At 37.5% G+C, this 26412-nt stretch overlaps 1 protein-coding gene across 5 annotated transcripts in view; it reads right to left on the reverse strand.

Annotated features, from left to right (window-relative positions):
• Positions 1-26412, reverse strand: part of LOC128239958 (uncharacterized) — a 133265-nt gene that overhangs the window by 53071 nt on the left and 53782 nt on the right. For all 5 annotated transcript variants that reach the window (XM_052956426.1, XM_052956424.1, XM_052956423.1 and 2 more), the window contains exons 62-97: positions 25943-26191; positions 25266-25361; positions 24720-24845; positions 23844-24106; positions 23150-23427; positions 22831-22922; positions 22034-22222; positions 21473-21625; positions 20025-20228; positions 19200-19373; positions 18468-18750; positions 17925-18172; positions 17456-17599; positions 16760-16949; positions 16147-16328; positions 15349-15573; positions 14271-14611; positions 13569-13737; positions 13038-13216; positions 11501-11636; positions 9364-9543; positions 8830-8948; positions 8031-8133; positions 7576-7686; positions 6923-7156; positions 6087-6212; positions 5681-5842; positions 4927-5062; positions 4302-4452; positions 3649-3826; positions 3040-3162; positions 2347-2563; positions 1671-1772; positions 1369-1469; positions 620-799; positions 122-294 (exon numbers count right to left, since the gene is read on the reverse strand). In XM_052956426.1, the coding sequence (XP_052812386.1) occupies positions 122-294; positions 620-799; positions 1369-1469; positions 1671-1772; positions 2347-2563; positions 3040-3162; positions 3649-3826; positions 4302-4452; positions 4927-5062; positions 5681-5842; positions 6087-6212; positions 6923-7156; positions 7576-7686; positions 8031-8133; positions 8830-8948; positions 9364-9543; positions 11501-11636; positions 13038-13216; positions 13569-13737; positions 14271-14611; positions 15349-15573; positions 16147-16328; positions 16760-16949; positions 17456-17599; positions 17925-18172; positions 18468-18750; positions 19200-19373; positions 20025-20228; positions 21473-21625; positions 22034-22222; positions 22831-22922; positions 23150-23427; positions 23844-24106; positions 24720-24845; positions 25266-25361; positions 25943-26191 (6317 nt within the window). The remainder of the gene's footprint in view (positions 1-121; positions 295-619; positions 800-1368; positions 1470-1670; positions 1773-2346; positions 2564-3039; positions 3163-3648; positions 3827-4301; positions 4453-4926; positions 5063-5680; positions 5843-6086; positions 6213-6922; positions 7157-7575; positions 7687-8030; positions 8134-8829; positions 8949-9363; positions 9544-11500; positions 11637-13037; positions 13217-13568; positions 13738-14270; positions 14612-15348; positions 15574-16146; positions 16329-16759; positions 16950-17455; positions 17600-17924; positions 18173-18467; positions 18751-19199; positions 19374-20024; positions 20229-21472; positions 21626-22033; positions 22223-22830; positions 22923-23149; positions 23428-23843; positions 24107-24719; positions 24846-25265; positions 25362-25942; positions 26192-26412) is intronic.

Genomic DNA, 26412 nt, shown 5'->3' on the forward strand with positions numbered 1-26412 from the left:
TGAATCTTCCCGGAGCAGTAAAGATTTGAAGTTAACAACAATGAAGTTAACAATATTGTAAACTTTAAATGTTGTTAACTTCAAGTTCTGAACAATTCTCCTAATGACAAACAAACCAAACCTGGTATTGCCCATCTGGGCAGGCCTCAGGTGCAGACAGGCCACCCACACAGAAGTGACCCTCGGGACAGCTGTAGTTTGCTGGAGTGGACGTAGACTGACCGGCTGGACAATAGTATCCTGGTGCACAGTCTCCTGTGGGAAGGTCAAGGCCTTCAGTCTCACAGTACTTCCCTGAAAGAAGATGTTAAACTTGTAATGGTAGGTTATAACCAAAGAAATGGCAAATATTATGCTGCATATGGTCCCGAGCGATTTTCCGTTCAGCAAACAGACGATGACCCATAATCGTAATCATAATAATATGGGGACAATACTTGATATGGAAACAATCACTTGTGAATGTAGAAACACTTAATATTTAGATTGTTTAAAAAGTTCGAAGAATTTTATAATAAAAAGAACACATGTTGTTGGAATTTGTTTGTAAATTGGTCCAAATGATGTTCAATGTAATTCACATCTCCTTTATTGAAAATGCCATAACATTGATACAAACCTAGAGTACAAATCTGGCAACTTGACAGTGCAGTGCTTCCCTTGGCATTCAGATAATAGCCCATTGGGCACGGTGTACCACTGCCACTACCCTGGGGACAATAGTGGCCCTTGGGACATTTGTCTCCGGTGTTTCCATCAAAGGGTTCCTGCCAGAAACTGCCATTCATACACCAGTAACCTGGGGATAGAACAAGCTTTGGAGTGGAGGCAAACAATCATTGGCTATTTGAACCAGTTGCATGAATGTATATATTTATTGTTTTTTTTAAGATGATGTCATGCTTTAAAAAATTAGCAAACCTTTACATACCGTAATATTATTTATTTTAGGAATAACTCTCCTTAACAATGCAATGCATAAACATATCATCTTAAGAACAATTTGAGATGGAGACATACATATATATATACATATATATAGATATTCTTCTATAATATATATATATACATACAGTACTGGGCCGTTATTTTTAAAACATCTTAAGTCATTTTCTACCTTAAGTCAATGTCAAATTAAGACAACATTTCCCAGTCAAATTAAAATTGTTTTTAACATTATAATAATTTTTTTTTCAATACAGTCAATGAAAACAAATTATTTCCGAAATTGTTATGTTTTTTTTTACAAATATGACAAGTGAGATACTTAAGTTAGGAAATGACTTAAGATGTTTTATGAATACAGACTATGAAATATTTTTATTTTCAACTTCAATATTTAAGTACAAGCTTAGTTAAGGGTCTTACCAGCATCACAGAGCCCAGCGGGCTCACATAGTCTTTCAGTGTGACAGTATGAACCTTCAGAACATATTGTGGGCCCTGTAGATCCCTCTGGGCAGTAGGTGCTGAAATATGCAGGGCATCCAGATATGAAACACACTCTGATACATTTTACAGCTTGGAAAAATGACAATGTACTTAAAGGAGCACATTATAGTTTTACACTTGATAAATGAACAAAAGAAAAGAACTAATTTCAATGCATTATTATGTTTAACTAATTTGACTCTATGATTAAAAAAAAAGTGCCACTATGTTTTACTCACCCCTGTGTATAGCCTTCCGAATTGTCCAGTTTACATTTCCCACCCTGACTGGCCACAGTTGGTGTGGGCTGAGTGGCTCCAATAATGCAGTAATATCCACATCTGGAATAATGAAGATGCTCATATTAGACACAAATTTGCGTGTGTCATCTTTTTTTTACTTTTTATTTAAGTGTATACAACAACAACGTCAATAAAAAACATGGTACATCATATAATACATTAACAAAAAGAAGCATGCCTTTTCAAATATCATATGGTTTAGATTTTTATCTATTCTACGGTAAGCTTATTTTCATGTTATTTAATTGTTTTCCTTTTTTTTGTATATATATATATATTAGCCATTCTGTACAAACATGTGAAACGTTTCTGAAGAAACTTGGTCAATTTAGCAAATCTTGAAACTTGGTTGTCTGGTTAGCGCAGAGGTAAGCGCACTTGCTTCTAACCATGGAGACATGGGTTTGATTCCTGGCCTGGGCGCATGTGAGTTTTGGTGTTGGTCATCAGCCAGACAAATGGGGTTTTCTCTAAGTTCTCCAGTTTCCCCCACAACACAAGACCACACTCTCGCACAACATAGTGCCAGCAAGACCAAGTTAGTATAAGTTTATATACTTTTCTTCACAAATGGTGTATAATAAATAAAGTTAAAACTAAGTTTGAAACTTACGTGCAGTTCCCTGCAGGGGCAGATAATCCTTCAACATCACAGTACATTCCCCCTGTACAAAGTTCACAGGCACTCACATTGGACTGACCCATGTTGGGGTTGAACGTGCCAATATCGCATGGAAACTCGGTTGAGAAAGTTGTGTTCTCTGGACAGTAGTGACCGCTTGGACACACTGTGTCTGTGAAGTTGGCCGCACCAGCCAGACAATAGTAGCCTGGAAATTACATTGTAAGATAATAATGTGTTGTTGGCTGAAACCACATTTCCTTTCTTTAATATTCGGGATAAGTAAACCTTCGAACAGAAAAACATTATATTTTTCTAGTGTTTTTTTATCTCATTTTAAAAGACCAAAACAATAATCTCATTTGTGCCTAAATTTACTGCAATGATTCAAATGGTAAGGATATCAACAGATATTTCTAAACCCTTATTTTATCCTTTGCAAATCTTTGCACAATTTAATTTTACTAAACATATGTTGGAAAAACCCGGTCATTTGCATTTCATCAGTCAAAGTTGTTTGGACCTCTGGAAATACTTGGAAATAATGAACATTCTATATAACCGAATACAAGGAGTTTATAACCAAACTGACACATTTGAAGAAAGATCGACATCACCAGGACATCAAAATAACAAAATTTGACATAGCAAGTTTCACCCGTATAACACAGTTCATCAACAAACCTTCGGGGCATCCTTTGCAGAAGCTCTGTCCAATTTCATCCTGGAACGTACCAGCGGGGCAAGCAATGGCAACCTCTGAGCCCTGGGGACAGTATGTGCCAGTTGGACAAAGGCTGCCATATCCTGGAATATAATGGTGTTCAAATTATATTTTGAGAGAGTTTTTATCTATGTCTTTATTCTAAACAAATTTATTGAAAAGCTTGTATGTAATTTAAATTTGGATTAATTTTTGCATGTTCTTTCTTTACACGCACAACCCTTTCAAAAGATACCAATATAATATAGGGATCTGAAATACACTGCCTAGAAAATAATTTTACACAGGATTCCACAAAAAGTAAAGTAGTCTAGCACAGTGGATAACGCACTCACTCCGCACCAAGGAACCCGTGATGTTATTCACTACCTAAGCACATGTGAGTATGGTTTAGTGGTAATAAAGCTGGACAAGTGGGTTTACTCTAGGTACTCCAGTTACCCCTCAATTCAAGACTTCTCCAGCACATAGCATCATGCGTACGAGAGTGGTTTATATAATGGTTTAATAACTTGTTTCATTATTGTTGCAAATCAATTAAATTTATACTAAAAGCTGTTACAACTAACCTGTATGACCACCAAGTCCACAGGTTGCGTTGTATGTGGAGGGATCAGCATCATTGTCGGGGTCTGCCCTGTCAACACCAGACTGACACCAGTGACCCGCGTTACAGTCACCTGTGACTGCTGTGGCGCCCTCTGTGTCACAGTACTTGCCGGCAAGACAGTCGGTGCAATCGGACTCCTGAAAGAGTATAAGACTTGACTTTATTGTGTTACAATTGAATGATAAACAACAAAATACTTTTACAATACAATTTACCAGTGATTTTTTTGGAGTTATTTCTATCGCCTGTGACTTGCAAATTGGGAAAAAGTCATCTTTGAGAAAAAATACAAAATCAGGCCAAAATAGCTAATATAATGGCAAATATATATATATCTTTTTTACTTTTTATGCATACATTATGCTGTGAAAGAGTAAGTATTATCAAGATTTTGTTTATATTTCAAGAAATTCATTGCTTTTTTATTCATAAATGTAATCTGTGTTTATAGATTTGGGAAAAAATTATATAATTTTAGGGAAAATGGACAGTTTTTTCGCAAGGGAAAACAGCCCTTATAAGGCAGTATATTGCACCAAAAAAATCATACATGTAGTCAACACTCTAGAAGAAATGCAAACTTTACGGACTTGACATTCAGGTAAACTTTACCTGGGTGAGAGAAAAGCTATTGCTGAACGTTCCCTTGGGGCAGGCCTGCCAGTCATAGCCGGTTCCCTCGGGACAGTAATAGCCCTTGGGACAGGCAAACTTCACTGAGTTGACGTTGTTTGTGGTCACTGAGTCATATATACAGTAGGATCTGTGAAGTGAGAGAGAAGGTAAGACATTTCGAAAATGCTAGATAAAGAAAGTACAATTCACTGAGTTTGAAACAACATTTAATTGTTTAAAGGTTAGGTATCTTCTGGTATCAGCGGGATGATTTTCATGTAAATCACTAGGAAAACTGTCATTTTTGAGATATACGAACTTTTCAAAATTAATATTTACATTTTAAAAATTCAATTAAAACTAAAGGGTTGAGCCCAGTAACTGGATATTCAAAAATAAAGTATGGGGAAGACGTTACAAATGTTGTTAGAACTTGAGTCCAACCCATTTGCTTTTTGTATTATAACTCAATATCATTAATGTAAATCATGATCATGTTGAAAGAAAAAAGGCAATAAAATATGTTTAAATCAATAAGCTGTGTAAATTGAGTTTAAGAATACAACAAATTTTCAATTCTTTCATACTCAAAATCACTGAGTAATCAACAAGCCATGCTTACCCTGCTGGACATGAAACACATTCCCATTGCGTTCTCTGGCTCGTGTAGGAACCTGCAGGGCATTCAACTGGGTCTGCACTTCCCTCGGGACAGTGGTATGGGATCGTGCAACGGGTTGGGTTGGCAACTGTGGAACCTGCAATATTTACATTTTAAAGGTTGTAAGTAAGAATTATTGTCTGGCATGTAAAGGAGCCACAGACATTAGAAGCGTCCCTCGGGACAGTGGTATGGGATCAGGGTATGGGTCAGGGCCCTGTTTCAATGAGACATATAAGTCATAAACCTCACACTGCTTAAGAACGCTCAGATACACTCTTAAAGATATGGCAAAAATATAAGCGCAAAAGCTCTAAGACTTTTTTTATTGAAACACAGTTTATGCCCAAAAGAGTTAATGACTGGAAAATTTCGATCAAGGCAAAAGTTGGCAACCCCGGAATCTGCGTTTTTCTTATTTAAAGTTAATAATTCTAAAACAGTGTTTTAAGAACCATTGTGTAACTTTATTGATGTATCAGGTAGCCAGGCTGTCAACAGGATCTGCATGGCAGTGTTATGGGAAAAGGCAACATTAAAACATTTTTCAGCACTGTATCCTATCTGCAACACAGTAGTAGTCCTATGTACGCTTGCTACCATGTTCAGTAAGGCAAATTGTGCAATAAATTTCAGCGAGATATGCTATACAATTGTCAGAGTGGGTCAACATTTTGTGTAACTAGTCGCAATGGCTAGTGTAAGTGTTTCCTACCTTCGACACAGTAGTAGCCCTGTGTACAGTTGCCCTCGGGTTCTGTAAGCCCAGTTGTTGTACAGTAGAATCCAGCGGTACATGCCGTACAGTTGTCAGCGCTGGTTAACATTGTTGAGTTACTGAATGTGCCTGTCGGACAGCGTGTTGGTGTGTGGGTCCCTTGAAACATAATTTAATTTAAATGTAGACATTGAGGCAAACACAGATCTAAACTGTATTTTTTATCAGTATTTCTTCATGAAAACATAATGATGTTATGGACTATAAATTATGCTTTTTTAAAAAAAAAATATTATGTTATTACTAATATAAATTGTAACACAAGCGTGTACATAATGAGGAACATAGCAGTCATAACAATTTCTTGCGTTTAAAATTGTTCATATAAAGATTTGCAATTTACCTTCGGGGCAGTATCTTCCCTCAGGGCACTGGACAGGTGAGTCATTATTGGAGCCCGTTTCGCAGTAAAAGCCCGGGGCACACAGCCCAGCTGGAGTAGTGAGAGCCAGGGCATCACAGTAGGACCCTGTGCAAAAGTAAGATAATGTTCTGTCAAGATTTATGCTAAGTCACTTTAATTAAACTTGTGTGCATTTGATGGTTTTTTTATGAGACTGGTTTTTATGTTCTTGTTTTTTAGCAATTGAATAATTATGGAATAAATAAATAATTATATCCTATGACATTATGATAGATGTTCCCTATCAAGTAATTTACAGTAGCCAAAATGCATTAAACTGGTTAACTCTTTGGTTTGGTCAAATTTAGCCAAAATGTCTCTTGATTCATTGATCAATATTTATCCAATATTTATTATTAACCAATCAAATCATTTGAATGAGCAAACTTAAGCAAAAAGATAAACTGTGGACAACTTATTCAAGGTTTATACACTTGGCATCGTTGATTTTGAAAAATAAGTCTGGTTAGCGCAGTGGCAAGCACACTCAAGTCTAACCAATTAGACAGGTTTAATTCCGGCATGAGTGCATGTCAGTTTGGTTAGTAGTAACCAAGCCGGACAAGTGGGATTTCTCTGGGTACTCCAGTTTCCCTCAAAACCACAAGACCACACTCTTACACAGCATCAAACCAACAAGAGTGACTCAATATAAGTTATAATAACTTTCTTCAATTAAATGTTTAAACTAAACAATTAGTTATCTACTTAGTGAATTTAATAAGAATGTGAATAATTGTTCTTATCATTTATAACAGTATCAGCAAAACACATACCCTGTGTACATGGTGTACATTCTGATTCGTTGACGAGCCGAACAGCGTTGGAGAAAGTCCCGATGGGGCAGTCAACAGGTTGCACAGTTCCCTCGGGGCAGTAATGACCCACTGGGCACTCGTCCGCCTCAGGCCCTTGGGTTGGAGCCGCAGTTTGAGAGGAGTTTAGACAGTAGAAGCCCGGAGAGCATAGTAGGGTGGGGGTGGTTGTGCCCAAAGTGCAATAATGGCCACCTGAGATTAAAATTTAGACATATTTTTCTTAAAACATATATTGCTGGAAAGGTGTGCTTTATACTTCAAAACACATATAACTCTTTAATGGGCAAAGCATTACATCACAGTGGTTCACTTGAGTACATGTTATTCATCTTCCGAATCGATTAATACTGAAATGCTACCAGCATTAGAATATAAAAAGAAAAATAATCAGTCAGCATTTAAGGGTTATCTATCCATCATAAATGGAGAAAAAAATGTTAATGGTTAAATTTCAGATTTAAGTTACAAAATTTTAAGTTTACAAATTTTCAAAGTTTTCACCAACAGCTTTTATTATATACAGACATTATATTAACAAATTAATAAAATGCATTAACACATATTTGCATCCTAATAATGGATGTCTTACATTAAAAATACATAAATCTTACCAATACAAGGCGTGCATTCTGATGCGTCAGTGAGCGCTGTCTGGTCATTGTAAGTGCCTGCAGGACATGCATGCTGGTTGGATGTCTGGGTGCCGTTGGGGCAATAGTGACCTGCAAACGGAAATTAAAGGAGCTTCTTACAAACTCTGGGTGAATATTCAATATTGGTCTTGATTTGGTTCAAAGATCGGTGTAGCTAATCGGATCACTTGATATAAATGGTTGACCTATTCTGTGAATGATTAGTTCAAGCATGACCATAAGGTTATTGTTTTTGCATAAACATAATTGCCCTTAATTATCAATATTAACATTAATGAGACTAAAATGTATGACCACTAACATTGTAACATACCATTTGGAGATTCTGTGAGTATAATAACTGGTAAAATTGGTCTGTTCAAGTAATCACAGCAGCGTTCGACAATGATTTTATGAACAAGTGAAAGACTTACCAGTTGGGCATTCAGTGAGTGTATAGTTGGTGATTGGACCGTTTGTGTTATCACAGTAGTAACCCTGCATACACTGCTTACAGCTCCATTGCCGGACCTCATCCTGTAAATAACCATCATACAGTAATTAAAAAAGTGTCCTAGTCCACTTAAATAAAAGGCTAGGTCAAACCTCATCCACATCCTGGCCAAATTGATTAAATTCCATTCTAGGCTAAGCGTATATATCCCATCATAGGCTAGGCCAATAAAACAATTCAACGTAGGTTTGTCCAAAAATAATTCTAAAATTTGAACATAAAATAATTCTAGGATTGGTAAAAAGGATTGGGAAAAAGACCTGGAATGGGCCAGTAAATAATTGTCCTGGTATTGACCAATGAACTTCACTATAGGATTGGCCAATTAAACTTCAGCCTGAGATTTGGTAATACAACTTTATCCTAGGATTGGCCATTCAACTTACACACTAGGAATGGTCAATTAAACTTCAGCCTAGAATTGACTTTGGGTTGCCTAATAAAACTTGAATATCAGATACCATACCCTGGATTGACAACTTAACTTTAATCAGCCATTCAAACTTCACCCTAGTATTGGCCTATCAAACTTCAACCTAGGACTGGTCAACTCTAGGCCAGATCAATTTTCGTGCTCATCCAGGCAAATATTCAACAATCATAAAAACACATAGTTTCTAAGTTTTGTCAGCTTTTTCTCTTATAACTTAGAAGCTTAAATGTTAAGTCCTTATGAGCATTCAGAGGCTTAAGGTAGGATATATCAATATATGTCTCACCTGGTATGTGCCGGATGGACATATTGTGTATGTACTGACTCCTGTCACACAGAAGTAGCCAGCTGGACACTCAAAGCTGGATGGGGTGCTGGTGATCTGACCGGCGGGACAGTAATAACCTGGTATGGGAAAATAACATGAATCATTGGCATACAAAATCAGGAAGAGTTACTATTTATGTGTCTATTAAAAATCGCATGGCCTTGACAACAAAAATGGCCTTTCACTCATATTTCTTCAAATTGAATTTAAACATGTTTTATTTAAAACAATTTTAAGGCAAGTAATCGCAACAACTATAGACACAATATGCCTTATTAACTGCAACATTTTTAGCCATGAGAGTGGACTTATAAAGAATAATCAAATTTATAAGGAAATCAGCAAGTCTTGCTTGAAGACTACAACCGATTTTTTATGCATCAAGGAGGGAATCAAAAAAATTTGCATTGATAAAAGTTACCGTAATATGATATCTTCAGGTAAATGTATTAAGTTCATGATTTTTTTTTTTAGATTAACATAAAGTCATACCTTGGGAGCAGTCTCCTTCAATAGCGGACAGTCCTGATTGGCTACAGTATTTTCCAGCAGTGCAGGCCAGACAAAATGAGTTATCGGTGGCTCCCTGACTGGGCAGGAATGTTCCAGGATCACAGGGCTCAGGGGCTGAACTGCCCGAAACACAGAAGTAGCCTGTGGGGCATCGGTCACCTGCAAGGAAAGATAACTATGTTATAACTGTCAGACAGAATGAGTTATCAGTTGCTCCCTGACTGGGCAGGAATAATCCAGCATAATTTGGCCTGTGGGACAACAGTCACCTTCAAGAAAATTTAACTATTTTATAACTGTCAGACAGAATGGGCTATTGATTGCTTCCTTACAGGGCAGGAATGTTCCAGGATCACATGGCTCAAGGGCTGAGCTATCTGACATACATAAATGGACAATTACCTTCTAGATAAATAACTCTGTTATAAATGCCAGACAGGGAAGCATTATGGCTACCCCAACACTGGTCATGAAAGCTGCCTGATATACAGATGTCACCTGTCGGTGATCAGTTACCTAAATTGAAAGATTACAATGCTATACAATTATAAAATCATATGCTGAAGGTTAATTGTTGTTATCAATAGATGAAGGGGCATAACTCATTAACTAAAACCAGACGTACAGGCCTTGCAACACACATATCGCCAATGATAGAACGCGTACAAAGTTTCATGAGAAAATATTTTACAATGACAACAGCACTTTGATATCTGGTCTTCTTTGTTTGAAAAACAGACAAACTTTAATTATTTTAGCCCTTACCCAACCCATAGCAACTACCTATTATAACAACTAGAGATTACTTTTTTGAAAAAGCGCTTGTCTCCCCTATTGTGTGGTCGTATCTGAGAGAAAAAAAGATGGACATGAAATTTGTAATTATGGACAGGAGACAAACCAACAGTGAAGTTTGGTTTATTCACCTGTATTAAATAGTAAATATCTACTGCGACCTTGACCTTTGACCTATTGATCTCAAAATCAATAGGGGTCATCTACTAGTCATGACCAACTAGCATACCAAGTATAAAGTTCCTGAGTGCAAGCGTTCTTTAGTTATTGAGCAGAAACGAAGTGTGACGGATGTACTGACGGACAGGGCAAAAACAATATGTCTCCCCATTAATTGGGGAGACATAATAAATTCAGTTGAAGCTTTAAGGAGACTTTTTTTTATAAACACAGAATCCTGTCCATGGCTATACTATGACATCTTATCAGTTCTTCCAATCAATCAAACTGGTATAAAATGTAACTAGATCAAAGCATTCTCCTGATATTGCACGGAAATATTTTTTTACATTAGAGGTCACAGCGACGTTGACCTTTGACCTTGTGACCCCCCAAAATATAGGAGTTTTCTAAACCTCATGATCAACCTCCCTACCAAGTTTGGTGAACCTAGGTCAAACCATTCTCAAGATATTGAGCGGAAATGTTTTTTACATTGGGGGCCGCCGCGACCTTGACCTTTGACCTAGTGACCCCAAAAACAATAGGGATCTTCTACACCTCATGACCAACCTCCCTACCAAGTTTGGTGAACCTAGGTCAAACCGTTCTCAAGATTTTGAGCAGAAATGTTTTTTATATTGGGGGTCGCCGCGACCTTGACCTTTGACCTAGTGACCCCAAAAACAATATGGATCCTCTACACCTCATGACCAACCTCCCTACCAAGTTTGGTGAACCTAGGTCAAACCATTCTCAAGATATTGAGCGGAAATGTTTTTTACATTGGGGGTCGCCGCGACCTTGACCTTTGACCTAGTGACCCCAAAAACAATAGGGATCTTCTACACCTCATGACCAACCTCCCTACCAAGTTTGGTGAACCTAGGTCAAACCGTTCTCAAGATTTTGAGCAGAAATGTTTTTTATATTGGGGGTCGCCGCGACCTTGACCTTTGACCTAGTGACCCCAAAAACAATAGGGATCCTCTACACCTCACGACCAACCTCCCTACCAAGTTTGGTGATCCTAGGTCATGCGGTTTTCCAGTTATCGATCGGAAACGAAGTGTTACGTACGGACGGACTGACGGACTACCGGACAGGGCAAAAACAATATGTCTCCCCCAGAGAGGGGGAGACATAATAAACATTCTTATACCTCCAGTGCCTGTAGGTTGGTCGGTTGTGGAATTTCCTGTGCAGTAATATCCCGCACTACAGTTGCCTGTGACTGCGTCTAGCATGTCCGTAGAACAGTAGGAGCCTGGGTCACATCCTGTCGTGGTGTAGCTTCCCTGGAAAGCAGATAACAAGTTATTCACAAGTCTCAAGAAGTTACGTTACTGGATGAGTTTCCTGTGCAGTAATATCCTGCACTACAGTCGCCTGTGATTGCTTCTAGCATGTTTGTCACACAGTAGGAGTCTATTCACATTACATTAAATTTCTGGTACACAATCATAACAGCACAACAATTTCTTGACCATACAACCAGCTTTGCTGAAAACAGATTTCCAGTATATAGTCCTCAGTGAGTCTTCAAGAAGTGGGTTGGGGGTTGTTTGCTTAGTTACTTATTAACGGGAAATTATCTAAACAGCTACAGTAGAGACCTGTTGACTCAATTTCCTTTTTGGCCAGGGTTCGAATTTAGACTCGCATACTCGCAAAATGCGAGCGACATTTGGAAATTGCGAGTGACTTTTATTCAAGCTCGCAAAATTCTGCGAGTGGCTTTTTCTAGACCACAAAATGTTAAAAGGAAAGTAGAATAAACATGAACTTAATTCCGCTATGTAGTCGAGTGTAAACAGCCTATAAGTGGCATGTTTACACTACCGGTATAAAGAAGACAGAACGGAGTCACGCTCTAGTAGGTTTTCAAAAATAGAACAAATACGGAAAAGGCCGAGTTTTATCTCGAATCTTTCCGGGATGCTCCGAGGCGTGCATAATACAAAGTAAATACGAATGACGTAATCACCTAGCTCAATCATTGGCTAAATTTAGCGCTTTTGCGCACTATATGTAAACCCCATCATCCTGTCAAAATGAATAGACTTCGTTGATCGATATATTTCATGGTCCAAAGTATCCACGCTACATTTACTGTTGCTTTTTTATTTTAAATTTATTATTTTATTGTTTTTAATACTTATAGACTTAATGAAATCTGTAGCGTGCTTATCGAAGGGGTATTAAATAACCCGATGGCGAGGGTAAATATACAAATTGAACAATGTCAAATTATTGGACAGCTTTGTTATCAAAAAGCTGCCAGCATCAGACGAGTCTTTCCATACCCCCCAAATAGAATAAGCCATCAACAAGTTCTAGTAGTCGAGTCACTCAAGATTGATACTTTTTAATATTCATAATATGTCTTAGGTTTTAATTTCTACTTTAATTATACAATATTATAAGGGAATAAAGCAAATAATAAAATTGCAAGTTGATTTGTCATTTTGCAAGTTGCCTCAAAATGCACTCGCAAAATTTTGCGAGTGCTCCTCAAAGTTAAATTCGAACCCTGTTGGCTTGAACTAGATGTAAAGGACCAATTATAGGTAACTCTGTGGAAGCATTCCTGCTTGGCTCGATATTTGCAAGGCTCAAAGTATTTCGGCCAGTCTCTGGGATATTGAGCAAACAGGTTCGGATTGTACTTCAATATTACAGACACAATCATATCTTACCTGTGGACAATAGGTGCCAGCGAGGCATTTTCCTCCCTCTGGACTTGTGGGTTGAGCCAAAGAGGAGCCTGATTCACAGTACCAGCCTGGATCACACATTCCTGTGGGTGCATCAAGCCCTGTGGCAGCACAGTAGTATCCAGGGGTGCAAGGCAGGCAAGAGCTGTCATTGTGTGCTCCTGGAGAGAAAAAAAAGGAATTCATGATTAAATACAGTACATATAACAAGATATTGACAGAATTATATTGTTTTTCACATATTCATACTGTAAAAATGCATGTCAGGAAGACTTTTGTGGTAAAAAGCATTTACTTGTTAAACAATAATTTTCAAAAATGTTGGAAATAAGGTATTTAATTTTATATTAATCTGATCAAAGTCATAAACATGTATCAAATCAAGGTCTTTGATACAGATTATCTTTTTCTAACCAAACAAATATGATTATAATCCACATTAATTGACATTCTAAGTTTAATGATTTAAACTATTTACATTGGATTATAATTATAAACATTTACAACACATACCGGTGAGGTTGTTGAATGTTCCAGCAGGACAGGGATACCGATTGTCCGCTGTGGTTCCATCCAGGCAGTAGTGTCCGCTCGGACATGGGGTATCTGTGTAGTTTGTACTTCCGGCCAGGCAATAGTAGCCTGATGGACAAGTCTTACAGTCAGCCTGGTTGTCTAGGTCCTAGAATGTACAGGTGGGATTGTAAACATTGAAAAAGAAAGTCTAGGATGATTATAAGTGATTCAAAAGTGAATGAGTAATAATGGGGCCTGTATTCAATTACCACCTTAGATTAGAATGAGTGGAATCATTGAGGCATATTGAATTCTGCCTGAGGAAATATTGTTCTTATCCCTGTACATAGACATTCCTCAGTAATTTCATTCATCAAACCATTCTCCACATAAGTAATGTTTACAGTCCACTCAAAACTTAGATTCCAATCTCAAAATTAAAATCTATGGTGGTATAAAGGTTGTAGGTTGCAAGCAAACAGAATAAAGTACCACAAATCAAAATCAAGTATTGTCAGATCTACTTGATATTGTAGATCACTTCTGCCATAAAAGTTAAAGTAGCCTGTTTTATGCTATTACATAACAATTTTTGCAATACCTCCAAGAAGTTACATTTTATTACAGAGCTATATTATTGAACTTCAAGGAAAGAATTGGACAAAGGAGTTGAAAACATGTTTATTTGATTGTATTTACTTGGTAAGTGCCTGCGGGACAACTTTCTGGTGTCGGAGAGCCTGTGGGACAACGTGAACCCTGGGGACAGATGCCACCAGTTCCTGTATTCGTAACCCCATCAGGTTGGGAGGTGTCGACACCCAATGTGCAGAAGTACCCAGCATCACAGTCTGCCACGGGGGCAGTGAGGTTTGTCACATCGCAGTGTTTCCCGCCTAAGCATTGCTGGCAGTCAGAGATGTCGTCAAGCCCAAGAACATTGGAGAATGTGCCTTCAGGGCACCAGGACCAGTTTCTACCAGTTCCCTCGGGGCAGTAGAAACCCTCCGGGCAGAGGGAGTAACCCGATGATGAATCACCTAAATGGATTAAAATAAAACAATGTTATAACACTAAAGTTTCTTTTCTTATATATAGTGACATCATACAGACAACTTGGAAGCCTTGCTTTTGAGCTAGACTCTGTTTTAGGGGTGTGGTCGTGGTATTACTGAGGCTTGAATTAAGAGAGGTCCTTTGTTCAATCCCTAGTTAACACAAAAACTCATTTTCTTGTAGACGACATTTAATTTTTTTTATTTTCAGTCTATCATTGGGTTTTTTGGCTGTTTTTTTTTTTTAAGATTCAATGTTGCTTGATTTCTTTTAACGTTTCACTTTAAGAACATTTAAGTGGCCCTCCACATTTAAAAATAATATATATAAAAAATGTGAAAATTGTTATTGGCCTTACAATTAAATTGGTTCTAATATTAAATCAATGGTCAAGCACAATAAATGAGTCACAGTTAAGTGATTTATTACTTCAACAAATATGCACAATAAAAATAACATCCAAGCTACAAAATACCAATGATTTTCCCAATCCCATCCCACCCACCCCAAAAAAATAATAACCAGGTTTCACTATGTGAAAACCTGGTTAATAATTACACACCAGAAATAGAATTTGAACAACGACAAAGCAATAATACAATCCACATAACAGCCACAATAGAATCCATCAATGAAAGAAGAGAAAGAAATATATGTTATCTTGCAAAAACAAATTACATTATAATAAAGCGTTTAACCTACTAAAAAAAATTCAACATACCACTAACAACTTCCTCCGGTACACAATAGAATCCGGGTGGACAAATCAGACACGAGTCTTGTTGGGTAAGGTTGGTATAATACCCGGGCAAGCATGGAACGGGGGTGCCCGTACCCAATGGACAATGGAGCCCAATGGGGCATGGGTATGCAACGGGGTTAGGTACAGATTGGCCACCTGGACAGTAGAAACCAGGGTCACAGTCGTTGACATTGCTTGTAAGGCCTGGAAAAGAGAAAAAAAAAATCAGTGTATGTACATGTTAGTATATCTCACCTCCTGCACAAATGATGCTGTTTAGTTAGTCTAGAGCAATCATGTGGAAGGGTGGTATAATCCATAAACACCTTGTAAATATTACCCCACAAACAATAGATATAAAATGGCGACCAAACAAAATCCTTGCTTCTCACCTTCTTTTGGTACTTAGTGTGATATAATCGTTACACTGTTAGTAGAACTTTACACTTTGCTCTCGCATGTTATGAAACCATTGTAGATTCATATATCCTATGTGTAACCAATAATACATGTCACATTTCAATACAGTATTTTTATAATGGATTCATTTGTAGTCAAATAGTTTTAAAAAGTTATATGAAAAACGTTTTTATACAAAAAATGACAAATATTAAATAGTTTATATAATCCAAATTGAATGAAGCCCAATTCTGCTGCTTCAACAATGTTTTCATCAATGATATGACTTGTATCTCTTTAAACCAACCATATCAAACAAACATGTCCTCACCTATTTCATTCTTTGACCATTCAATATACATAACTCTGACAACCTACCTGAATCGTTACAGTATTTCCCTGGATCACAAAATGTACACGAGGTCACATTGATCATGCCCTGTGTGTTACTGAAAGTTCCCGCGGGACATGGTGTCGGGTCTGGGGATCCGGCGGGACAGTAGCTTCCCGCGGGACAGAGGTATTCTGTACTCCTGTTGGATCCAATTTCACAGTAGTATCTGAAAAACACAGCATAGACTTGATTAAAACATTGATCATTTGATGTGTATTACTGACAGTTCCCGCAGGACAGGTTGCTTTGGATCTTTCGGGGCAGTAGCTTCCCGCATGACAGAGGTATTCTGTACTCATCTTGGATCCAATCTCACAGTAGGATTTGAATATCACAATGTTATAGTTTCAGTTAATACATTGATAATTCTTTAGATTTCTTTGATTGTGTAAAAGAAAACATAGATTAAATTTGATTTTCCGGATTTTGGGCATGTCTGTAGTGACAATCCTTTCTTTATGGATAATATTAATTTGTGATCAGTTTCCTTCTGAAATCGTTGTTTTTGTCATTGGTTGAACATAAATGACTTGAATATATCATTTCAGACAAAACAATGAGTCAAATTTCTGTGATGTTTAACAGCAAACAGCTCACCCTTCATCACAAAGGCCAGTGGGAGCAATAAGTCCTGTGTTGTCACAATATTGTCCTGCGGGGCAGTCCTGGCACTGGGATACATCATGTAGACCGGTGTTGTTACTGTACGTTCCCATGGGACATGATATTGGGTCTGTAGTACCAAGTGGACAATATTTCCCATCTGGGCAAATATTAGCATCAGTTCCTGAAATTATTGATTACAGATTTTATACATATATGTCTGTAAAGAAAACCTATTACATTTTACCCTGTCAAGAAAACATACTAAAAATTCTTAATTTACTGTAATACATTTATTCCAAAACAAATTTTAACATTTTTAGATCATCATGTATAACACATCATACATTTTATAGCCTTTGTTATTCTAGGCAAGATATTCACACTTGAGTTTCTGTAAGATAAAATTTGCGTTCATTTTGTATGAGCCAGTCGACGTCTGTGACCTCTGTAAGTGGAGATTCACAAGGTAGACTTGGGTCATGCATATGGAAATCACAAATAAAATAATCTCGATCATTTCACAAGATAGACCTGAGTCATGCATATTGAAAACACAAATTAAATAATCTTGATAATTTTCTGATAAACACAAAAAATATTACAACCAGAATCATTATTACCACTACTGCACTTAAAATAAAAATCAATCCTTAAATGTAACCCTGAAAGAGGTGTATTTCCACCTACCTTGATCAGGAGTGGTGGTATTGGCTCCCTGTTGACAGAAATATCCAGCCGCACACTTGTGTATGTCCAACATCTGTGTCATTCCTGTGACAGGACAGGCGTAGCCTCCAAGACAAAGCGTACAGTCGCTCTCCTGCTCAAGGCCTGGGTAAAAGCATAGTTTATTTTTATTTTATTTTAGCCCTGGGCAAAGCATATGAAAAATTAAAGAATACTTTTTAATTATTTCAGTTGCTTAAAGTTCATTTTAGATTTTGAATTTCAAATTTAGAATTAATTGAAGCCTTTAATAAAATGGCTAAAAAACTCCAATTTATAATATTTTATTAGCACAGACGATGCTTTACACAGGTATAATAGCTGGATGTATAAATATCATACAGTTTATACAAAAAACATGATTTTTAACATTTTGCCAGTTTTACTGCTGAAAACAAACATCATTTACAAGACAAATGTCTCTACCAACCTGTGAGATTGTTGAATGTTCCTTCAGGACATGGGAATTCATTGTAGAACCTTGTCCCAGTCGGACAGTAATACCCCTCAGGACATATAGATGTGGTGTTAACAAATGCGATATTGGCGGTGTTGTCACAGTAGTAGCCCGCATCACAGATATCACAAGTTGTCTGGGTGGTCAGCGTCTGGTAGTACCCATTGTCGCACTGTATAGGAGCATCGGTGGCTCCGGGGCAGTAGTGTCCCGTCGGACAGCTGGAAAATAAGAGGGAAAATTAAAATAGTTGCCAATTTCACATGATTTGTGGATGATTAAAGTATTTGAACATAAATTTAAAAAACTGTGGTCTGATTCTTTGTCAGCAGTCTTAGAACACTAGTTCTCTGACATTTACGCAAAAATTGGCTCATTTAAAGACAAAACATAAAAAAGTTATCAAAAAAAATCAATGGGAGTGCAGCATTAAGACTAATATAATGTTTACTTTTTTAACAATTTAAGTGAAATCTTACAAATATCAACAACAGAGCATCGGATAATGGAACTCACTTGTAATCAGCAGGAGCAGAATCATTCTGACCAATCGGACAATAGTACCCGGGGTCACAAGTTCCCGCAGGTTCTGGATTTCCTGTTCCTGGGCAATATTTCCCGCCTGTGCAGATTATACAGTCGGAGATATCATCTGAACCAGTGACATTGAGGAAATAACCAGTCTCGCATACGATGGGAGTGGAGCTTCCCTCGGGGCAATAGTGACCCATGGGACAGATATTTCCTGTGGTGTTGTCAGTTGGCATGGAGCTTGAGGCCTCTAGCGTACAGTAGTAGCCTGGAAATGATTCATGTATGGTTAGAAAATAATAAAATATAATTATATAAACACATAAGAATATCAAGGTCTGGCATTTTACTTAGCGAACAAATAATAACTCAATAACGTGCATCATAATCACTTGCTTTTTCAACTGCATGGGACAGGAGAATATTGTGAATATAATAATTTTAAAGCCCCCGGAGCAGGACACAAACTTGCAACCCCTGAAACAAATGCCCCTAGAAGTGAAATGATGTTGACCTTACCAATGAGCCAGTCGGAAAACCCCACAAAGGATTGCTTAACACACAAAGGATTGCTTAACAAACCCGTATAGGGTTTAAGTCGTTTCACTACATGGGAAACCATGTTTATTACCTTTTTATGTTTAAATAATTTTCAAACAAAATTTTAAACATTTCCATCATACTAATCAATACAAAAATAAATTAATCCTTGCATACCAGCAGAGCAGTTTCCTGTGGGTGCAGGCAGTGTTGAAGTTTGGCAGTAGGTCCCTGGGTCACACTGAATCTTACTGGCCGATCCCTCGGGGCAATAAAATCCTGGGTCACATGGCCCACCCATGACCCCAAGGGCTGGAGTTGCTGTGTCACTGGCATTGGAACAGTAGTAGCCTGAATAATGGATATGTAAAGTATTAAAATTTGTGGATATTTAAAACTCAATCGTGTCACTGGCATTGAAACAGTAGAGGCCTGGATAATGGATATGTAAAGTATCAAAACTTGTGGTTATTCAAAACTAAACTGTTTCACTGGCATTGAAACAGTAGCAGCCCTGACAATGGATATGTATAAAACTGAAAAATAAAAAAAATAAAAAAATCTTTTTGGATATACCTTGAAAACTATGGCAATTTGCTGAAATAAGTACACAATTGTTTCTAAAAATTAATGAATATTGAACAACAAAATATGGTCATAAGTTTCATTCAAATAAATTAAAATAACCAAGGAAAAAATATATTACGCTAACATTCTCATACATGAATAAATAAGACAAACTTGATATATATCTGAACTGCAAAATTCAGTAAAACAAGCAAGGTCAGGTTTCTTCAGCAGAACAAGGGGCATTACTCAGTGATAATTAAAGCCAGAGTTATTCACCTTGCTATAAATGTGCATATTGTCTCTGGCAACATCATTACCAAGTTTCATTTGATTTCTTGAAAGTTTTTTCAAAGGCAAAATATGATGCCGCTACCGACACCGAGGCTATATCTATATAAAAATACTTCAACAGACGTGCTAACATTCCTTTACCTGGATCGCACAATCCCGTTGGAGCAGACAGAGCCGGTGTTTCACAATATGACCCCTGCGTACAGTACACGCAATCCTCGAACGCTGTTGCCATGGTGAGATTGTAGAATGTTCCCGTAGGGCACGGGAACTGGGTCGCTACGTAAGTTCCCGCAGGGCAGTAGTGACCAGCAGGACAGGGATTGTCCGCATAGTCTCCGGTACCTGTGGGAAATAGATTTAATTTTTTTACTGATTTGTTAACAGTTTTAAGTCGTAATACGTTCACATGAATGGATAAGCTTATAATATTGTTTTGGAAATCAGCAATGGTACAGTTTCAAACAAAATAATCAGGAAAAATTATGCAGCCATATTGTATTTTGTTATATTTTATACAGATTTAGTATTCAAAAATAAATTGCTGTTTAACGAGTTTATATTTTTACTTCCTAAAACAAATGAGTACATGCAAAGAATGCTTGACTTATAACAAATATATACAAGCAAAAGAGTAAAAGTCAAATATGGCATTGTTAGTATTTTTTACTCAAAACAACATGATCAAATCACAAATAATTTAATACTTACAACACTCAAATTTATACAGCAGCGTACAAATATTATTAAGAAGCTAATGTTAAAAACATATACATTGTGTAGCCTTATGCATGTAAATAAACCATTGAAATAAATGGTTTTGCAGACAGATATAAAACAGATGGCTTTATATATGGTGAAACCCATTAAAAATTAACAGTTTTCCAGACAAACTTAATCCAGATGGCCTTATATATGTATATAAGCCGCTGGTTGTCCAGTTAGAGCTGTGGTTAGAGCACTAAATTTTTAACAATGCAATCCTGGTTGGATTCTTGGCTTTGGCGCATGTGAGCATGTGAGTTTGGTTGGTGGTCACCAAGTCGGGCAAGTAGATTTCCTCCAGGTTCTCCGGTTTTCCCCAACAACTCAAGACCATAGTATTATCGTGCCAACGGGAGTGACTTAGCACAAGTTGAAATAACATTCTTCACAATTGTTATTTTTTTTTATTCAAACTCAATAACCCATTAAAAATAAATGGTTTTCCAGACAAACATTTAACAGATGGCTTTATTTAATTAACCTATTCAAAGCATTAAAAAATCCCACATCATTGCCTCAAATCAACTATCAACATTCAGAATGTACACACGCTCACACAAGTTACACATATGATACTGAAGCCTTACCTGCCCACTCTATATATCAACAAAAAATCATCATTTTAATAACCAAGTGATTCCATAACATTGCAAACCAGATTACTTTTATTGTGGAAAACAATTGCAACATAAGATACATGTATAAAATATCCAAGAAAGTTAATAAGAGATAAAGAAAAATGTTTCAGGGAAATTTGTGCTATAATTTTTCCATCAAAATCTTGAGAATATGTATATTTTATCAAATGTCATAGAAATTGGTACCTTCGGTACAGTAGTATCCTGCAGGACAAGGATTGCAGTCCCCTTGACCGGTCATGTTGTTGTAATAGCCCTGGGGACAGGGCAGTGGGTTGACGGTCCCCTCTGGACAGTAATGGCCCAGTTGACAAATACCTCCGATACCGGTCTGAGCTCCTGTGGTAGATAAAACAACATTGTGTGAAACATATGAACAGACAAGGGTTGTAGTCCCTGTTGTATGGTTATAACTGCCCTGGGTACAGAGCAGTGGGTAGACGGTCACCTCTGGACAGTAATGGCCCAGTTGACAAATGCCTCTATACCAGTCTGAGTTCCTGTGGTAGGTAAAACAAGATATGGTGAACTATTAGAATAGACAAGTCACATGTAATGTTTATATTAAAGCCCTTAAATCCTTGTGCATAATGGCATCTAGACAAGGCTTTGAGACCACTCTTGATATCATTCATTGCAGGTCTTGCGGCATTTAGGGTGAATAAATTGTCCTTTGGCAATTACTGTCTGAGTTTCAAATTCTAAATTTGGTAATGATATGCTAGCAATACGCAAATCAACACATACCTGTACAGTTGCAGACATCAGTGTTGTTACAATCAGACGGGTCGGCTCTGTCCAGACCAAACTGACACCAGTGCCCTACGCTGCAGTTACCAGCGGGAGTGATCGCGTTGTAAGATGGGCAATATTTCCCGCCTGTGCATGCCTTACAGTCAGCCTCAGCTTGTAGTCCAGTATCATCATTGTAGGTGCCTGGAATTGACAGGATTGATATGAATGCAGTCAGATTTATAACTGAATAATTTACCACATTTTACCCTAAAGTGTTATACATTTTACCTTAAAATGTTATAGGGATCTACTTTTTAATGTGCAGACACCCATAATTGCATATGTGTTAATCCGATCTTGCCAATGTTTAGTTTAATTTTGTCCCATCAAGACGCCCAGTATTTGACTTATAAAACCCCATCCCTCAATCCCTTTTTGTGTGTGTGTTGATAGGAACTGATGTGTTATTGTCTTATACCACGTTTTTGTTTACTTATGTCTGAGTTACATGTATAATGATTAGATTACTTGCATCGTGGACATTTTTGGTCAAATATTATGCATTTATTTAATGTTATTCAAGTTTTGCCTTTGTGTTATGGAGACATAAAATTTAAAAGAATAATTAAATCCAGAAGTAGTTTTTTTAACAAAACAAATGCAAAGAAGAGCTAAAATCTGTCTATTTGTATCAGTTACTAAAGAGAAACGAGTCGCTTTATTCACCACAAAAACACCATCAACAAACTAAATTGATAATTACATGAAATATTACCCTTTTTTGGTTAAAGCTAAGGAAATACATGTACCTGGTGGGCAAGCCTGCCAGTTGAAGTCAGTGCCATCTGGACAGTAGTAGCCTGCTGGACATTCCCCAACAACCTCACCATTCACACAGTACCTATAGGTGGCAAACAATAGTTGAAAAAAATTATACAAAAGTTTGCGGATGTGATGGCAATGGGATTCGACAGTTGCTATAAAAGTCAATGGTTGCTACAGAAGTTATTAGCTGCTATGTATGTATGTCGTTGCTGTGTAAGAAAATGGTTGCCTAGGTATTCATGCTAAGGAAGTCTGCTTAATAATTTTTTTAAACAAAAAGTACTAGACTAAGTAATGTCATACCATCCAGCAGGACATGTGTAGCACTGGACACCCTGTGTATGGTTCATGTATGTTCCATTTGCGCACGGGATGGGCGTCACTGATCCTGTAGGGCAGTAATGTGCCACGGTGCATGGGTAACTAACGGGAGAATCTGTGTCTTGACCGGGTGGGCAATAAAATCCTGCAGTACAGGGGCCAGTTGTGGCATTGAGGCCCTGGGTTTCGCAGTAATCGCCCTGTGTACATTGGGTGCACTGGGTCTCATTTACTAGGCCCTCTAAAGCGTTAAATGTTCCCTGAAAACATGAATATTCATTTTTAGTCTTTATAAAAAATAAACATGAATTCACTAATAAAAGTATTCAGACATGCACTTCAAGCACAATGGCACTATGTTAATTTGGGAAAGGTTTAAATATACAGTTGAACCCTGTTGGCTCGTTATCGCTTGGCTCAATTTCCTTGTTGACTCGAACTGGATGTTAAGAGCCGATTTTGTTTACTCTTTGTAACATTCCCATTTGGCCTGATATTCACGAGGCTTGAAGTATTTAAGCCTAAGTCCCTTAGATATCGAGCCAATGGGTTTTGATTGTAATTCATTGATAAAATTACACTCTAGTGTGATTACTGTAAAAGGCAGTTTTAAATAATATCATGGACTTCTTTTCTTATCCCTAAAGAATAATATTTTTCAATATTTAAAGCATACCACTGGGCAAGGTTCAGGAGTCGGAGAGCCCTCGGGGCAATAGTGACCCACAGTACATATGTACTCCATTGATGAGTTTGAGCCAAGTTCACAGTAGTAGCCTTCAGCACAGAGCCCCTCCACAGCAAGGAGCCCTGGGGTCGTGCAGTAACGACCCGCTGTACATTGTGTGCAGTCAGTATCAGCAGTCAGTTTGGTTGATGCACCGTATGTGCCCGCAGGGCATGGGGTAGGGTCTTCAGTACCGAGGGGGCAATAGGAACCTGGAACACAAGGATAGATAATGGATATGTATGTTGATGTATAGGTCATATTAATGTACAGGCATTGACCTACTGCCAAAGTTAAGTGGAAGCCTACAGGACAAGGGTATCTGACTTCTATTTCCAACCATAAGTAAAAACAAGTAGATAATTGATAAAAAAGCTAAGACTTATAAGGCCTATATCATGAACAAATACAGGTAACATGAAGTATTAACTTTTAATTCCTCATTAATGATTAAGTTTAAAACCAAATGAAAAACATAAAAAAAAAATGTGTTGATATTGTTACAGAAATTAGAATTATGCAAATTAAGTAAGTTGCCTACTGGTTGCGCTTCTTGGATTGTGATATTTTTAAGGACCTTAACTGAGTGAATAGTGCAATATGGCTTTTGATTACCTTCAATCCAGATAATATGTCAATAAACATTGTGACAAAGTTTGGTGAAGATTGGACTGAAAATGTTAATTTAGATAGAGGAAATGCAGGTGTGTTGCTGCAAGCCCAGACAATGACGCCAGAAATACGGACAATGACCTAAATGACATACAACATAATGCTATATTTCTGCCATGCTATGCAATAGAGAAAAAAACACTCTTGTATTACCTTGAGGACATGCATCAGCGTCGGAGCCTTGAGTTGGTGAGGCGGTTTCAGCAAGAGTCTTACAGTAGTATCCAGCATTACATTGACCAGTCGGGTAGCTGAGTCCAGCAGTCTCACAGTAGTAGCCTGCAAAAATGGAACATGATTGATTTTATTACATCTCACTTCTTTAAACTCTACATAATACAAAGAAAACTACAGCGGACAACAGCTTTAACTGTCTGCCCACACTGTCTAGGCAGTTGACAGTGTTCAAACTACAGCGGACAACAGCTTTAACTGTCTGCCCACACTGTCTAGGCAGTTGACAGTGTTCATTCAGGTTGACCAGATGCACTGTTCTATACCAGCCTAAGCCATCTTTACACTTATATTCTAAAACTAAGTAAAGTTGTATTGTTGAATGTTCTAATGGTTGGAATGGTTTTATGAATAAAGTTCTGCTCCATTTAATGCTACTTAAAACTTCTCATTCTAATCCCTCAAAACTAACAACCCATCACACATAACATGGAAAATAATCCACTCAAGAATTTAAACTCTTACCAGCTTGGCAAGGTGTACATTCAGTGCTCAAGTTAAGTCCAGTCATGTTGTTGAAGGTTCCAATCTGGCAAGGATAAAGATCCTTCCTTGGTGTGCCTGAAAATGAAGAAAGGGTTCTCACAGTCAATATGCATACATGTTTGCATTTTAAACTATAGTTCAGTAATTCATTCAAGTGTAAAAATTTGGAAGTCAAAGCTCTTTGAACAAATCTAAGAGTTGAGTATATGAATGAATACATGAAAACAAACTCTTAGGTAACTCTTTTTATCAACGGTGAAAAAACCCTGTAACTCATGAATTTAAAACATACAATTATGTAAATAACCAATAAGCAGAAAGAGTACCAGCTCCAGAAAATGTTTAGCTCTTGTATTCTTCTCCATAAATCAGTATTTACTTTTATTAAAACAATAGGGTTATCAGAACTGCATTTCGTTGGGGGAGGTTGTGTTCATCTTGAATGTATTTTTCAAGATTTGAATTTTCCGAGGCCATAGCTGAGTGAAATCAAAATAAGCAAAAATCCACTATTACTTATTACTCTTCATATATTGACTGATTTAAATTGCAAAGAAGACACTTAATAGGCCGCAGTAATACTTGTTACGAAGCAACAGAGCAGAATGCTATGCTTACATATCTATAAAGGGTATATAATAAATGTTGAAACACACCTGGTGGACAGTAGTAGCCACTTGGACAGAGGATATCTGCGGAGATGTTGACCACCCCAAGGCTATTGTCACAGTAGTAACCCCCTGGGCACTCTTTGCAAGCTGCCTGGGTTGTCTGATCCTGGTATTCTCCGTTCGGGCATATTTCTGGATCAGGGCTACCTGCGGGGCATCTATATCCCTCGGGACAGGCTAGACGGTTGGGTGTGGTCTCACCCGCAGGGCAGTAGTAGCCAGCATCACAGTTACCTTGGATATGATTATATACATTTAAAAACCGTCAGCCCACAAGGGAGTGTTTCATTTAGTTACTTGTAATGAAAATCACTTTTTGTTCTTTAAATTAAAGCTGCACTCTCACAGATGGACATCAAATAAAAAAGTTGTCAATAATGGTGAATCTGTGAGAGTGCAGCTTAAAATCAGATTATTGTCTATATTTTCATAGACATTTGTTTTATTCTTCTTTG

Source organism: Mya arenaria, chromosome 7 (assembly GCF_026914265.1).
Source record: "Mya arenaria isolate MELC-2E11 chromosome 7, ASM2691426v1".
NCBI classification, from domain to species: domain Eukaryota; kingdom Metazoa; phylum Mollusca; class Bivalvia; order Myida; family Myidae; genus Mya; species Mya arenaria.